Source organism: Cynocephalus volans, chromosome 4, assembly GCF_027409185.1.
Source record: "Cynocephalus volans isolate mCynVol1 chromosome 4, mCynVol1.pri, whole genome shotgun sequence".
Taxonomy (NCBI): Eukaryota; Metazoa; Chordata; class Mammalia; order Dermoptera; family Cynocephalidae; genus Cynocephalus; species Cynocephalus volans.
In genome coordinates, this window is record NC_084463.1 from 161,736,225 (window position 1) to 161,752,091 (window position 15,867).

Here is a 15,867-nt window from a genome sequence, read left to right on the forward strand (position 1 = left end):
ATCACGGCACTGGGAGGAGTCAGAGGCCTATGGACCAGTGTCCCTGGAACCTGGCTGTCTTTCTTGCTAGTTACCGGCCTCTGGTTGTCACTCTAGGTACCTTGAACCACCCTCCTGTCAGCTGTGAGACCCCCTAGGACTCTCCAGCCTCTCCCAGCTTTGCCCATTCTGGGTCCAGAAATTTCAAGGCTTTCCCATGCCACTTGTGCATCCAGCACTGCATGGACTTAACTCTTTCAGGCAAAGCACAAACCTCACATTCTGCAATTGTCACTCTGCTCCTAGGGCTTTCTTCTAAAGGTGTAGCCTGAGAAGTGAGGCCCAGGTCTCCTCTCTGCTCTGGATCCTCAAATCTATCTGAGGGGTTCATCTTTTCCCAACCATACCCTTCCACTCCAGGAAGACCGTAAGTGCAGAGCCCAACTTCTTAGCTCACCCCTCTCTCCTCCAAGCCTCCTAGCCCAGAGTTTGCTGCTGTAGCTTTTGTTTGTTTTGTTTTTCAACATCTTTTCTCAACTAGACATACAAATGTTCTTCCAAACTGCTTATGCCAATCCCTCACCTTCAGGCACTTGAACCAAAGAACTGAAGAAACAGGGCTGACTGGTTAGCTCGGTTGGTTAGAGTATGGTGCGGGTAACACCAAGGTCCAGGGTTCAAACCCTGTACCAGCCAGCTGCTGGGGGGAAAAATTGAAGAAATAAAGTTTGTATCATGTTCCTTTCTTTTTTCCTTTCTTTGAAGCAATAAGGACAATATCTAGATTGAAAAGAGAGAAGAGCAGGGCTGAACAAAGGGATTTCAGAACAATACTGCAAAATTTTATCCCACCAGAGGTAGGTACCATTATTATTCTTATTTTACAGATAAGGAAATTGAGGCCGAGAGAGATTAAGAAGCTGGAGTTCTTGGGACAGAGCACTGGATTTAGAGCCAGAAGCCATGCTGGAACTTGGGCGTTTGTCATTGCTGGTGGTGGCCCAACTCTCCCTTCCTCTCCCCTGCCTGAATGGTGCTGGGATTAGCACCCCCCCAGGCTCCCTGAAACCCCTTGTCGTCTGGCTGTGCCCACCCGCAGCTCTTCCACAGGAGAAATCTCTGTCTCCTCTGGTGAGTCTTGGCACTCTCTCTCAGACTGTCCTTGCCACAGTCCTGTGTCAGTTGGTAGCACTGGGGCTCTGGTGAAACATCAGCTCCGTACTTGCCGGGCTGCGTGACCTGGGGCAAGTTTCTCCCCCTCCCTGAGCCTCAGTTTCCTCATCTGTATACAGCGGATTATAATAGTAATTCAGTTCATGCTCAGAGGGCCTGCTGTGGCAGGCAGTGTGCTGGAAGCTGGAGGTGCAAAAGGGAGTGAGACTGTCCCAGTGTCCTCATTCCCTGCAGTGGCTGCATGTACCCAGCACGGAGGTGGACATGCTGCAGGCATTCAGTGATGGACACTGTCCCGTGCTGCAGGACTTGAATGCCCTGCTGCCAGCAGCCTGGCAGTCTGGCCTGCTTGGTACGGGCCTCTCAGGGAGTTTCTCTTTGATTAATGAGTGCCTTTGTCCCCAAAGATGTGCTGTCAGCTGCTTTCTTGTCTCATCTGCCTGCTGGGGCCCCTGAACAGTTGGCAAAGCAGTTGGTATCTTTGACTATTTTTAGGTGTGGGAGTTAGTGGGGTGAATGTGGTAGGGCCCAGGGGGAGTCGGGTAGATTGGGAGCTTCACACGCAACAAGTTGGGGGTGGTGGTGGTGGTAGATGCTCCCTCTCAGAAATGTGTGGGCGAACTCCCACTCATCCTTCATGATGGAAATCAAAAGCCACCTCCTCTGCGCAGCCTTCCTTGATTTCCTCATAAAACACACCCCAAAGACAGGGGTTGATGGTACACCCTCTGAGCTTCCCCCAGCCCTTGGCTTGAGTCCCAGACCAAAAGATACTGAGCAGTAAGGGTGTTATCTGATGCAGATAAGGTTTCTCCTGGTCTGTGCCTCCGATCCCCATCCTGCCATCCCTAGTCATTAGGTAGGACAAGGTATAGAAGTTAGGAATTGAGACTTTGGAGTCACACAGCTGAGATCTCCTCTTGGTTCCTTTCTAGCAAACTAGCACCAAGCAAATCACTTTATAAACCTCTTGTTTCCTCATCTGTGAAATGGGCAATTATCATGCTTGCCTCCCAGGAATTAAAGGGTTTACTTTGCTCAAAGCACACTGCACACGGCCTGGTATAGACTGATAGAAGAGATCTCTTGCAAGTCTCAGTCCCAGAAGGGGCTGCATGCCCCGAAAGGTCCCCTTCCCCTTCGTGGCATCTCGGGAAGTGTGGGCGTGCTGGCGGGAGGGGAGGGAGAATGGTGGGTGTCTCTGGAAATCTAGGGGCCCAGAGCGAGAGGTCACCCAGCGAGATAGTGGCCGAGATGGGCTGTAGGACAGGTGTGAGACTCTGGCCAACGCCGCTGCCTTCCATGGCCTCCATGGCTGACGCACACGCTCTCCTCCGCCTCCCCCAGTATTTTCTTGTCTCTCTCCTCCCCGTCCCCGCTTCTCTCCTCTAATTCTGTGGCTTCCCCAGATGTGAGGCGGGGTCTCGGGGTGGAGGCGGGGGGTCCACTCGCCTGAAGCTGGGGAAACGGGCCGCTGGCTCAGTGCCAGGGCCCTGGCCTACGGTGGGGAGGGGGTGCCCGGGTGTCTGGGAGAACCCCGAAGTCCCTGGAAATGGGGAAGAGGTGTCACAGACTCCCGGAGAGTCCCTGAGCCAGCGAGGAGGGGCGAGGGAGTCCCTAAGAGAGAGTGGTGGGCGGGGCTTCCCTGGGCCCGTGGGCGGGGCCCACGGAGGGGCGTGGCCTCCGGAGAAGGGGAGGGGCTCTGTCGACTAAGGCTAAGCTTCTCCGCAAGGGGCGGAGTCTCGGGTGAGGCGGGGCCCTCCTGGGGGCAGGGCCAACGGGGCGGGGCATCGGAACAGGGGGCGGAGCGTGTCGGTTCGCGCTCGTCTCCCTCCCCTCGGCCCCGGGTGTCCCCGTGACGAGGCAGCGCGGAGCCGCCGCGGGCCGGGCCCATCCCGCCGCAGCGGCCCCGGGGCCGAGCAGGGGCGAGGCGGGGAGGGAGCGGCGCCGAGCGGGGCCCGGAGCGCGGCCAGGTGAGGCCGCCGGGGCGGCGGGGGCGGGGGCTGCGCCGGGCGGGCCCCGGCGGGCGCGGGGGGCGTGTTTGCGTGTCTGGGGGTGGCAGGGGGAGTGGGTCCGAGGGCGGGCGCCTGTGGCTGTTCGCGCGTCCGCGCGTCCCCGCGTCCCTGCGGTCGCGGGCCGGGGTGGGCTCTGCGCCCGTCTGGGCACTGCCCGCCGGGCTCGGGGGGTGCGGAGCTGGGCGCGCGCGCGCGTATTTGTGTGGCGGGGCCGCCGGGTGGGTATCTGCGTATGCGCTGGGTCGTCGTTACGCCCGCCCCGGGCGCGGGGCGCGAGCCTGCCCCGGCGCAGTCCCTCCAGCGTGGGGATGGTTTCCAAACAGGCTGCCTGCGGAGACGGTTCTGCTGCAGCTAGAGCCGGAGGGGGAGCGCCGCCCCCACAGGCCTCCAGAGACCCGGGCGGCCCTGGGACCGCAGACAGACACCTGAGGGAGGGAGGGGACGCGCGCTCAGGAGGAGTCCAGAGGCCTGCCCGCAGAGCCAGGCCGAGATGGGGAGACTGAGGCAGATGGATGGCGAGGTGGCGCCGGACAGACAGGCGGAGGTGGGGAGGAAGACGGAAAGAGAGAGCGAAAAGGACAGCGGCTGGGAGGACAGAGAGTCATTGAGAAAGCAGACAGATGGACAGAGGCCTAGACCGCAAAGGGGCAGAAAGATTCAAATGGATAGATGGATTCCAAGAACCTGACAGAGGGGTAACTCAGAGGTCTCTGGACTAAGAGCTAAACCTAGGAACAGAGTCTGAGATGAGGGGTAAGGGCCCCCAACTCCTGGGGTGCCCCTCTTCCAGGCACATCCCAAACTGGGGTCTTGGCCAAAAAGCAGCCTCCGGTCACTCCTAGTTGGTCCATCCCTCTGGTTCCACCAAATATCCTGACCCTCTTACTGGGCCGCCCCTCCCTCTTGGGTCCATTCCATCCATCTCCCCTCCCTGGTATCCCAGCATCCTGGGGCAGTTTAGGGGAGGCAGAGGTGAAGTGGTTGCCATAGCAATAAATGCAGTGAAAGGTCACTCCCCTTAGCCTAGGTGGCCCCGCAGCAGGCTGGAGCTAGGATTGAGGGGAACTAGGGTGGAAAGCTGCAAGTTCTTTTTTCCTCTCCCACTCTGCCCAGAATGGTGCTGGAAGGAAATCCTGAAGTGGGGTCCCCCCGAACCTCAGACCTCCAGCATCCCGGGAACAAGGGCTCTTGTGTCCTCTCTTCTCCGGGTGAAGATGCACAGCCTTGCGAGGAGCCCATCAAGTATGGTGAACTCATCGTCCTGGGGTGAGCATCCCTGGTTCGGGAGGGGCAGAGCACCAGGCACCCCCAAGGCAGCCAGATCAGGATTCCAGCTCCCCCCACCCATCTAGGACCTTCTTCTGTTTGTCCCTCATCACCTTCCCAGCTGAAAGACAAAATTGACAAAATCCACCTCAATTCATAATTATTTTATCTTCCCGTTTTTAATAAATGACAGAGACAACTCCGCCCTCCTAAGTTTCTGATCAGATGAGAAAAAAGTAACACCAGCTGCCTTTCATAAAGCACCTAGTGTGTGTGGTGTGGGGTAAAGAACTCTGGTTCTCCAGCAAACTGCTTGGGTCAAATCCTGACTCTGCAAGTTGCTGAACTTCCCTGTGCCTCCGTTTTTCCATTTTGCAAATAGGGATGATAATAATCCCTACCTCAGAGGGTTGTTGGAAGGAAGGAATGAGGTGATTTCTGTAAAGTACATAGAACAGTGCCCAGCACATATCAAGTGTTCTGGGAGGCAGGCCTGTGCCAAGCCCTTTCATGGACATTATTTCATTTCAATCTTCACAAAGATGCTGTGAGGAAGGAGGTGAGGAAACCGAGGCTCAGAGAGGGGAAGTGACTGGCCCAAGGGCACACAGCTGGTAAGTGGCAGGGCTGGGATTTGGACCCAGGTCTTTCTTACTCTAGGTCTAGTGCATTTTCACTAAGCTACAACTGACCCTCATGCTACAGGTGAGAAAACTGAGGCCAGGAGAGAGGAAGTGATATGAGTTGGTGGCCGGACAGACCTCATCCCTTCCCAGTCTTCTCCTGATCAGCATCCCTGCACCACCCACTGAGCTCTTCCCACAGGCACAGACCCCTCTTCCTCCTTCCCCATCCATGTCTCCTTTTGGCCTCTGTCTCTGTCATTGGTCCTGAAGAAACTACAGTCATGCGTCCCTTAATGATGGGTTACCTTCTGAGAAATGCATCATCAGGCAATCGCATCATTGTGTGAACATGATAGAGTGCACTTACACAAACCAACTACACACAGTCTACAGCCTACTACACACCTAGGCTGTATGGTGTAGCCTATTGCCTCTCAGGCTATGAACCTGAACAGCATGTGACTGTACTGAATACTGTAGGCAGTTGTAACACAATGTTAAATATTTGTGTATCTAAATACAGAAAAGGTATAGTAAAAATATGCTATAAAAGATAAGAAATGGTACACCTATATAGGGCACTTACCATGAATGAAGCTTGTAGGACTGGGAGTTGCTCTGGGGGTGAGTGGTGAGTGAATGTGAAGGCCTAGGACATTACTGTACACTACTGTAGACTTTGTAGACACTGTACACTTAGGCGACACTAAATTTACAAAAAATAAAGTAATGCACTACAACATTATGACAGCTATGGTGTCACTAGGCAGTAGAGATTTTTCAGCTACATTATAATCTTCTGGGACCACCATCTTATATGCGGTCCATCGTTGACCAAAACATCATTATACGGTACATGACTGTATTTGATAAGCCATATTATCATTATGATGATTATCAAGAAATCATAATGGCTACTATTTGTTGACACATATATGCCATGGACTTTTAAAAAAATAAAATAATAGCTAACACTTATCAAGGGCTTGCTATACATATGCCAAACTCTGTGCCAGGTATTATCTCATTTAGTTCTCAAAATGAACCTGCCAGGTAGGTCCTGAAAAATTAGCCCCATTTTACAGAGGTCATATGATAAGTGGAAGAGCCAGGATTTAAGCCAGGCCCATCTGGGTCCCCAGCCTATGTCCTGAACTGCCTTACCTCAAGTCCGGCTCAAGAGCTCACGAGGGCAAAAGTGATGCCCCGCTCAGGGGTGCATGCATTGGAAAAGTGGTTACTCAGTGTCCCAAGGAAAGGGCTGGCTTTCCAGCCAAGGTCAAGGCCATTTGCGAGAGACTGCAGACCTGAGGGTATGGGCCCTCTTGACAGCTGACTGTCCTCTGCAGAGCAGTGAAGCCCCACAATGGCTGTGCCTCAGAGCTTCCTGGAGAGCACATTGAAAATACACATTGACAGATCCACCCCAAACCTACAGAATCCGAATCTTCATGGATGGGGCCAGGGAATCTGGATTTTAACAAGCTTACCAGCAGATTCTGCTTCAGGTGGTCCTTGTCTGTCTTTGGCAGCTATTTATCCTGTCACTCCCTACTCCAAAGCCTTCTGTGACTCCTCACTGCTTACAGAATAATGTCTTCAGCCTGGTGTTCAGGGCCCTTCAATCAACTTCATCTTCCCCCTAGTGCACTTCACCTGACTCACCATTCCCTGATACCACCAAAGCCTGCCAGCCTGGGGGGCTTTTGCTCAGGGTGATCCCTTGATCTAGAAGCGCTTCTGCAAGTCTGGAGTCAGACAGACCTGAGCTCAGATCTGGACTTTTTCACTTACTAGTCTGAGGCAAGTCACTTTACTTCCCTGAGCCTCGATTTCTCTCATTTGTAAAATGGGAAGACACTTGCCTGGCAGGACATTGCACAGATTCCATTAGATAATTAATAACATGAAGGACCAGGGACATGGAGGCACCAGTACATGGCAGCGATCAAGGCTGTGACTCACTCCATCTCTGCCTCTCAATCATTCCCTCCAGACAAGAGCTGGAAAGGAAGGTGGAAATTTAACATGTATGGGTATATGGAGATAGTGGCATTGTGGGTCTATTTCTTTCTTTCACTTTGGCTTCTAGTAGTGGTGTAATAAACGACAATTTGCTACAGGAGAATCCTTTCCAGTTCTTCAAGGCCCAATATAGGTGTTCCCAGTCTCAGAAACCTGATCCTGGGGTTAGAATTCCCTTTCCCACCTCTGGGCCTGTGGTGCACTTGGCTTCTGCCTGGGTCATGACAGGTGGCACCTAGGTTCTGTGGGAAGCTGAGGGTCCCCTTCACCGAGGGCACGAAACTGACCCATGGTACATCACCTCTACTCCCCCAGCACCCAGCACCTGTCCAGGCATGGTTCAGACTTCCAGGAAACACTTGGTTAATTGAATGAAAGGCCTTTTGAAATTGTTCTGCCACCCCCCACCCTCAACTCCCCAATGCACCAACTTGATCTTGTAGGGTCTTCTAGTTTTGGGGGTGGTTGTACAGTTCATTTGTTAAGGTGGGATCTGCCTAGAAGTTGGCAGTTTCCTCCAAGTCTCATCAGGGGCTCACTTTCCTTCACTCTCTCCTCTGTAACCCTTTCTTTTTAATCCCCCACATCCACAGCTACAATGGATGTCTGGCAAGTGGGGACAAGGGCCGCCGCCGAAGCCGCCTGGCACTGAGCCGCCGGCCGCATGCCAACGGAGTGAAGCCTGACGTCATGCACCACATCTCCACACCGCTCGTCTCCAAGGTATACCTGGGTGCCAGTCCTGCCCTCCCTGCCCAGGGCCCAAGTCTTTGGCCTTTGCAGTCCTACCTGTCCACGGTCCCATGGGAGCAGGGAGCCCACTGGTATCACTCACCGCCTACTGCACCACCAGAGAAATGGTGGTGATGGGAAATCCTCTGCAGCATGCACAGTCCTTTACAGTTTGCACAATTTTCTTTGACCACAGACTCTTTATGAATGGATATGATCAGCATCATTTTAGAGGCAGCCAAGGCTCAGAGAGATGGATATGAGTCACACAATAATGGCAAAGGGAAAACCTTTGGCTTTAGAGGATTTGGGTTAAAATTCAGCCTCTGCTGTTTCCAGCTGTGTGGCTTTAGGCCAGTTTCTTGTCTCTGACCCACAGTGCCCTCAACTGTAAAATGGGAATGATGGCCCCATTCATGGGGTAGCTATTGGGATTAAGAAGGGTAACCCATGTAAAGCACCTGCTGCACAGTACACCCTCTACAAAGGATGGAACTGCCACTTCCCAGGGAGTGGCTGCTGGGCCTTGAGCTCCAGCTTCTGTCTCAAGGGCTTCCACTTCTCATGGCCACATGCCCTGGGAAATGACTTCTTTCTCCCCACCAGGCACTGAGTAACCGTGGCCAGCACAGCATCTCATACACACTCTCCCGGAGCCACTCAGTCATAGTGGAGTACACACATGACAGCGACACAGACATGTTCCAGGTATGCTTAGGCCCCTCCACCAGCCTCCTGGCCACTGGGCCCTGCAAGTGTGCCAGGGTGAGGCTCCAGGACTGAAGTCATGGGAAAGGTGCTCCGGGGGCACTCAGGGCAGTGGACTGTTCTTCTGATGAGGAAGCAGGATGTCCCAGCATGGGCTTTTGACTTTGCAGAATCCTGTAGCGAGTCAGTGGCTGTATCAAACTCAAGGTGCCCAGACTGCAGGAGGACATGCAGCGTAGGAGTTCAGAGTGCGGGTGTGAGAGTCATAGTGCTGAACTCAGATCCCAACTCTGTCCCTTACAGTGGGTGACTTTGGGCAAGAGTCACTAACCTCTCTAGCCTTGTGTTTTCTCACGTGTAAAATGGGGCCCATAATAGTACGCAGCCTGTAGGAAGAGTAATGGAGGTATTGCCCGTAAAATGCGTAGCATGGTGCCTGGCATGTAGTAAATGCTTACTGAAAATTCACTTTTTGCTGCTGATGTTTGAGCACTCCCACACCATGGGTACCATCCTTTCACTCTTTTGTCAGCACATCAACTAGTTGTTATTGAGTGGGATGCTCCCCCATGCTGTGGGAAAGGCAGAGGAGAAGCCCCAGACCATGGCTTATTGAGCTTGGAGACCCCACCTGGGGGCCCAGAGGGCCCCTCCTCAGGGCCCAGTGGCCTCATTATTTGGTGGCCCTGCATGTAGAGCAGCTGCTGGCATGCTGGGGTGGGAAGCACCTGAGATTTACCTGTGCACCTGTAATCCCCGGTGCTTGCCCTCCCCTACCTCGCAGATTGGCCGCTCCACGGAGAACATGATTGACTTTGTGGTAACAGACACGTCCCCTGGAGGAGGGGCCGCTGAGGGCCCTTCCGCCCAGAGCACCATCTCTCGCTATGCCTGCCGCATCCTCTGTGACCGCCGGCCACCCTATACTGCCCGCATCTATGCCGCTGGCTTCGATGCCTCCAGCAACATCTTCCTTGGAGTGAGTGAGCCCTTAGGCAGGGACCAGCTCTTCATCTGACAGGGAGTTGAGGGGTAGGTTGGGGAGGTGCAGCATCCTGGGGTGATGGACCAGCCCACCGTGATCTTAACCAAGACCCACGCAGTGTTTGGCAGCCCCACTTAACCAGCAAGCAAAGTGAGGCCCAGGGAGGTCAGGCAATGCTTAAGTCACGCAGCTCCAATTCCAGTCCTCTATGGACCACCTCTGAACTTGAGGGTAGAGGGGCAGCACTTCTGGCACACAATTTGCTAGGGGCCACTCAGGGATGTGATCTGATCCCTTGTGTGGTCCCAGGAACGGGCAGCCAAATGGCGGACCCCTGATGGCCTGATGGATGGCCTGACTACCAATGGAGTCCTGGTGATGCATCCGGCGGGTGGCTTCTCTGAGGACTCAGCCCCGGGTGTCTGGCGGGAGATCTCGGTCTGCGGGAATGTGTACACACTACGGGACAGCCGCTCAGCCCAGCAGCGGGGGAAGCTGGTAGGTGGCTAGCTCCATACCCCCAACATCCTTCCCAGGCCCCCAACCTGTCCATCCCCGTGACAAGCCAGTCCATGATCTCCAGTCCTCCTGCCCAAGGGAGCCCCAATAGCCTCTGTCTGGGGGTTCCCCCAGCCAGGGAGTTCTTGGCGTGAGCCACTTGCCCCACAGAAAGGACCAGACCTGCATCCCCAAGTGTATCCTGCACATGCGGGAGGTCCATGGGGTGCTGGGAAGCAGAGCACGCACAAACATACCGTGCAGTACCAAGCGGCTTCAAGGCTGCTGGCAGCTCAGAAAATCACACCCTCTTATGAGGGTGACACTTGGCCCATGTGTGAGCAGTTTATAGCCTGAAGTGTTGGCAGTTTGTAGTGTGTCTGACACGTTCAGCTGGGTTTCGCTTTATTATTCTCTCCCAGCAGGAAAGGGCCCTTGGAGTAGTTCCAACACAGGTGGCCGTGGAAGCGCCACATGGTGCGGATCAGAGAACCAAGATTAGGAGCTGGGAGTGAGGCCTGGAGAGAGGTAGGGGCTTGCCCAGGGTCACACGGCCACGTGCCTCAAATGGGCCAGGCGGAGCTCCCTGGGCATGAGCATGTCAACCAAAGAGATGCAAAATCTCAAGGAAAAGCTACCCCAGAGCTGCTGTAGTATATCAGTGCGACTGTAGGGAAATTCAAGGAAGCTTTATTGTTAAAAATTATGCACGAGTGTTTCACAAGCATACACTTGTTAAGTACCCACTACATGCCAGGCACCGTTCCAAGTGTTTACATTGATTGATTCATTTAATCTTTATGAGAAACACTTGAGATAGCAGAAGTGGAATCCACCTTGAGAATGAGGAAACCAAGACACAGAGAGGTTCAGTTACTCGATCAGGATACACAGTAACCAATGAGGCCAGAGTTCAGACCCAGGCAGTCTAGTTCTAGAGTCCTTACTTTTGACCACAACCCCTGGGACAGGCGCTTTGGGGTAAGTATCCAGCATTTCCGGTTAGAGGTGTTTTTTGCCTCTGCCATTAGGGGAGAGCTTCAGAAAATGTTTTAGAAAAACGCTATTTGGGTCCAGACCTGTGGATTTGACAGGTGAGGAAACTAAGGCCCAAGTCCCACTGAGAGAGGACAGCATGTGCCTGGGGAGCACCTGCCTACCCTCCTCCGTGGCCTCCTGGCCGCCCCGCTGCTCTGCCAGCCCGCCTTGCTGGCCCAGGATGCCTCTCTAGGGAGGTTCAGCGGGATGGATAAGCACTTAGCTGGGACGAGGCTGCCTGATGGCAGGGCCCTGGGGCCTCATGGGCAGTAAGATCCTTCTGCTGCCTCTGGCAGGTGGAGAACGAGTCCAACGTGCTGCAGGACGGTTCACTCATCGACCTGTGTGGGGCCACACTGCTGTGGCGCACACCAGCGGGGCTGCTGCGGGCACCCACGCTGAAGCAGCTGGAGGCCCAGCGGCAGGAAGCGAATGCGGCACGGCCCCAGTGCCCTGTGGGCCTCAGCACCCTGGCCTTCCCCAGTCCAGCCCGTGGCCGCACGGCACCTGACAAGCAGCAACCCTGGGTCTACGTCCGTTGTGGCCACGTCCATGGCTACCATGGCTGGGGCTGCCGGCGGGAGCGGGGTCCCCAGGAGCGTGAGTGTCCTCTCTGCCGCCTCGTAGGGCCCTACGTGCCCCTGTGGCTGGGCCAGGAGGCTGGCCTCTGCCTGGACCCTGGACCACCGAGCCACGCTTTTGCACCCTGCGGCCATGTCTGCTCAGAGAAGACTGCCCGTTACTGGGCCCAGACACCACTGCCCCATGGCACCCATGCTTTCCATGCTGCCTGCCCCTTTTGTGGGGCCTGGCTCACCGGCGAGCATGGCTGTGTCCGCCTCATTTTCCAGGGGCCACTGGACTAGGCTCCCTGGGGCCCCCTGCTGCCGCACCTGCCTGCTCACCCAGGCCCCCACCTCCTGCAGCCCCAAGGGAGCTCTGCATGTGGGACTCTACCTGCTGGGACATAACCACACCAGACAGACATGACATGTTGGGTGGGCTATGTCCCTTCCCCCAACTCTGGCCTCCATGGGGGCCCTGAAGATCTCTACCCAGTCACACTGATGGGGCGTTCAGCACCAGCTCTGTCTTAGGCTGCTAGAGGGAAGCCCAGCCCATGCCCCTGCCCTTCCTGGGCATCCCACATCACGCCGCCTACACTGTGCCCTGGGGGAGTGAAGGAGCCATGGACCCCTGACCCCCAGCTTAGGCTGGCTGTGCCCTGAGCCTGCCAACCCAGTTCCAGATATTCATCTCTCCTACTGATGCCCTGGGTTCCTCTATAAACCTTGCCGCTCGGCTGCCCTCTCAAATCCCACGTGTCCGGCATGCGTGCAATGCCTCCAGCCCCTGAATGAGTGATGGGTGGGCAGCAGGCTGGGACCAGCACTATGGGCTGGACTACATATCAAGTGGGCTCTGGGGACACAGAGACAATCAGGCCTAGTTCCCCACCTGGGGGAGTTCACAGTCTAATGGAAGACAGACCAAATTACTAGGTGACAGCATAATTTCATGCGTGTTAGGGTCAGAGCATTATCACAGGCCATAGAGCAGTCCTCACTGGCGGTGGAAAAGAGGGAGGCTTCACGGAGGAGGTGGCATAGGAGCTCAGCCTCAGTGGCTGCCCAGAATCCTCCAGGCCCACAGGATGGGAAGGGTGCTGTAGGCAGAAGGAAGAGCCTGTGCACAGGCTCGGGTGTGAATCACTTAGGGAACTGAGTGACGGGCAGAGTGGCAGGAACATAGGCCACAGTGGGGCAGAAAGGGGGCTGGAGCAAGAGGTTGGGGCCATGCTAACAGGGGAAGGTGCTGGGTGGAGGATTCTGAACCTCATTTGTGGACAGTCAAGGGTTAAAGGATGGGGAGAAGACTCGCGGTTCCAGAGCAGTGGCTGTGATACAAGGGCTACCATTACTGAACGCCCACCGCGTGCCCCGCACTGTGCTAATGATAATAATAACTACCAGGCACTCACCAGGTACCAGGCTTTCCTTGTCAGAGGTTTTGTTATTTAATCCTCACCAACCCAGGGAAGGAGGTGTTGCCATTTGTGTTTATGGGGAGATTAAGTCACAGACTCCAAGTCACACAGCCAGAAAGTGGCCAAGCCAGCATTCGAATCCACAGCCACCATTGGGTGTTAGAGCCTGCCCCCTCCATCGTACTGTGCTGCTTTCCTTCCACCAGGGCAAGAGCCAACTGAGCAGGGTTTTGGAGACTGTTCCATTAAGAGGCTGGAGAATGGATTGGTGGACACCCACCCGCTCAGTGCCCAGCCCTGTGCAGGGCCCCAACAATGAGCAAGGCCCTGCCCACCGGAGCTCACAGTCTGAGGAGGGACCTGCACGTGCTGATGCTGGAATCTGAGCACCACCCCCACCCCCAAGCTGGCCACCTGCCCCCCACGCTGGAGGGGTTCTGAGGAGTGAGAACTGGGGGCTCCTGAGAAGGCACAGGGATGGCCTGGAGCCTCAGCCAAGTCCTGAATGGCAGAGTATCTCCAGAGGCAGAGAGTACCTGGTAGGGCAACCCAGGTGAGGGGAGCAGCATGGTATGTCAGGGAAAATGCTTGCCAAACAATTAGCTCGGTGTGAAGGGAGCGGAAAAGAGGAATGGGGGCTGGGGATGGTTGCCATGGAGAGTGAGTCTGAACTGGACCCCTAGTCATCCTGGCTATGGGTCACCACTCCCTGTGAGCCAAGAACCAAGCTGAGGGTGTCACTTGGGTTACCCCCAGACCATTCCCGAGGAGAGAGCCAGGAAGACAGGCAGATGGACTTTCTGGAAATATGAAGAAAAAAAGGCTCTGAGTATCATCCTCAGTAGAAGACAGATGCCAGAGCCTTAGGGAGTGCAGATTCCAAGGGAAGGGACCCGCCCAAGGCCACACAGCTGGTTGGGACCAGAGAGACCAGACTTGGGCTGTTGAAAGGACAGAGGGCACCCACTTGTGCTGAGAGGAGATGTGATCAGATGCCTGCTTCCAGAACATCAGAGCATCACACTGCTGCAGGGGGAGTAACAGTATTGGTGGAGGTATTAGAGGTATTGGTGGAGGGGGTCAGACAGCCCCGGTCTTGCCCCAGCTCTGCCCTTGCCAGCTCTTAGAGCCTCAGTTTCCTCGACTGTTAAATGGAATAACAGTCTGCTTCACTAGGTGGTTGTGAATGTGTGGAGGTCACCTGTAACACATCAAATACTGAATAATGTTACTCCTTTACCCACCCCTTTTTCATTCACATGGGGAAGAGCCAAGGCTGGGACTCCCGTGAGCAGAGTGCTCCATGTGATTGCGTGTGTGTGTGTGCGCGCGCGCGTGTGCGTGCGTGTGCGTGTGTTGGGGCAGGCGAAGGGGTCAGTGTGGTAGAAGGTCTAAATAAGGCTAGTCTCCAGTTCAGGAACACTGAGGACATGCTGTGTGGCCTTAGGGAAGTGAATGAACCTCAGCCTCAGTTTCTCTCTCTGTACAATGAGTAAAATGATGATGTCCTATCTCAAAGTTTTCGCAAGAATTGAATGAGATTCTCCATGTGAAGCTACTCGCAAGGGACCTCAGTAAGTGCTCATATTAGCTGTGATCAAAAAAATGTGATCATGCAGTTTGGTTAGGGGATCCCAGGAGTACCAGGACCTTTTGGTTGCCTGAGCTGTGCCCTGGTGGCAGTGGACAACACTACCTCCATTACTAGTGTACTTGTACATTTCTGTGTCACTTGAGTCAGTCAACTTTATACCCATTTTAAAGACAACGAAAATTGAGGCACAGGAAAGAAGGGTGACTTTCCTAAGGACATAGACCAACTTTTTGAACTCCTCCTTATAATGGCAATCGTCATCAAAGCCAACAGCTGGTAACACTTGTGCCAAGCAGGACCTTGGGCATTTTTGTGAACGAGAAACTGGCGTCTGTGGTGGACAGACGCTGCCCTGGGCCTAGATACAGGCATGGCAAGGAGAGTGTGCCAAATTTTAGTCCCCAAACACTCCCTACCCCCAAACAACTCTAGGGGGCGGCATTACCCAGTTAGCACGTCACTTAAGCCTGCAATATCCCTTGGAATGGATTCAATTATCAGCTGGGTTTTCCAGCTGATGAAGCCAGTAAAGTGACCCACCCAAGGCCACACAGCCAGTAGGTGGCAGAGATCTTTGACCTTAGACGACCTGACTCTGCTAGGTCTTACTCAGGACCAGGGACCCTCACAATGCTCCTCACTCGGCCCACTCCTGGTGCCAGGCACTTCCACATGCCATGCCCCACCCAGACCGTCGTCTGGCAAGAATGTCCAGACGTGTATGAGCGGACCTCAGGCCCGCCTCTGCCCCGGGCTGCCTTTTGGGCTCGCCGGTGGCTTTCTTACCCATCTGCCAGCCCTTCCCTGCCCTCGCCCCTTTGTGCTGAGGAAACTGAGGCTCCGAAATGTCTAGCGGCTGCCACAGGCCCATGTCGAATCAGTGGCGGAGCAGGGAAGCATTGGGGGACGTTCCTCTGCGGCCAGCCTGGGTGGGACCATCTCAGCCCTGGCCGGGACCCGCTCGCCAGTAGCCTCGATTCCCTGAACCGAGAGCTTCAGTCTCGGAAGAGTCTCCACCCCCAGGCTCCCAAGTCCCATTGGAACTCTGCGATGAAACCCCAAAGGAGAGCAGAGTCGGGACCGTGTGTCGGGGGAGGTCGCTGCTGCTGCGCCCAGGACACCTACGCCGGCTCCGCCCGGGCTCAGGGACCTTGTCAGCCCCGTCTGCCTGGACTAGGCCGCGGCCAAGCTGGCGCGGGCGTCTCGGTTCCGCGCGAGGGCAGCCTGAGGACAAAAGGCCA

General features: G+C 55.1%; 1 protein-coding gene across 4 annotated transcripts; it reads left to right on the forward strand.

Annotated features, from left to right (window-relative positions):
* Positions 1 to 3,002: 3,002 nt before the first annotated feature.
* On the forward strand, positions 3,003 to 13,038 carry PELI3 (pellino E3 ubiquitin protein ligase family member 3). 4 transcript variants are annotated; one of them, XM_063093579.1, is made up of 8 exons: positions 3,003 to 3,125; positions 4,281 to 4,433; positions 4,976 to 5,047; positions 7,678 to 7,807; positions 8,423 to 8,524; positions 9,309 to 9,503; positions 9,819 to 10,007; positions 11,342 to 13,038. In XM_063093579.1, the coding sequence occupies exons 2-8, from the start codon at positions 4,282 to 4,284 to the stop codon at positions 11,909 to 11,911; spliced, it is 1,410 nt and encodes a 469-aa protein (XP_062949649.1). In that variant the 5' UTR covers positions 3,003 to 3,125; position 4,281; the 3' UTR covers positions 11,912 to 13,038. The 4 variants fall into 4 exon arrangements, with proteins under 4 accessions (XP_062949649.1, XP_062949651.1, XP_062949650.1 ...); XM_063093581.1 differs by lacking the exon at positions 8,423 to 8,524; XM_063093580.1 differs by lacking the exon at positions 4,976 to 5,047.
* The last annotated feature ends 2,829 nt before the right edge of the window (positions 13,039 to 15,867 follow it).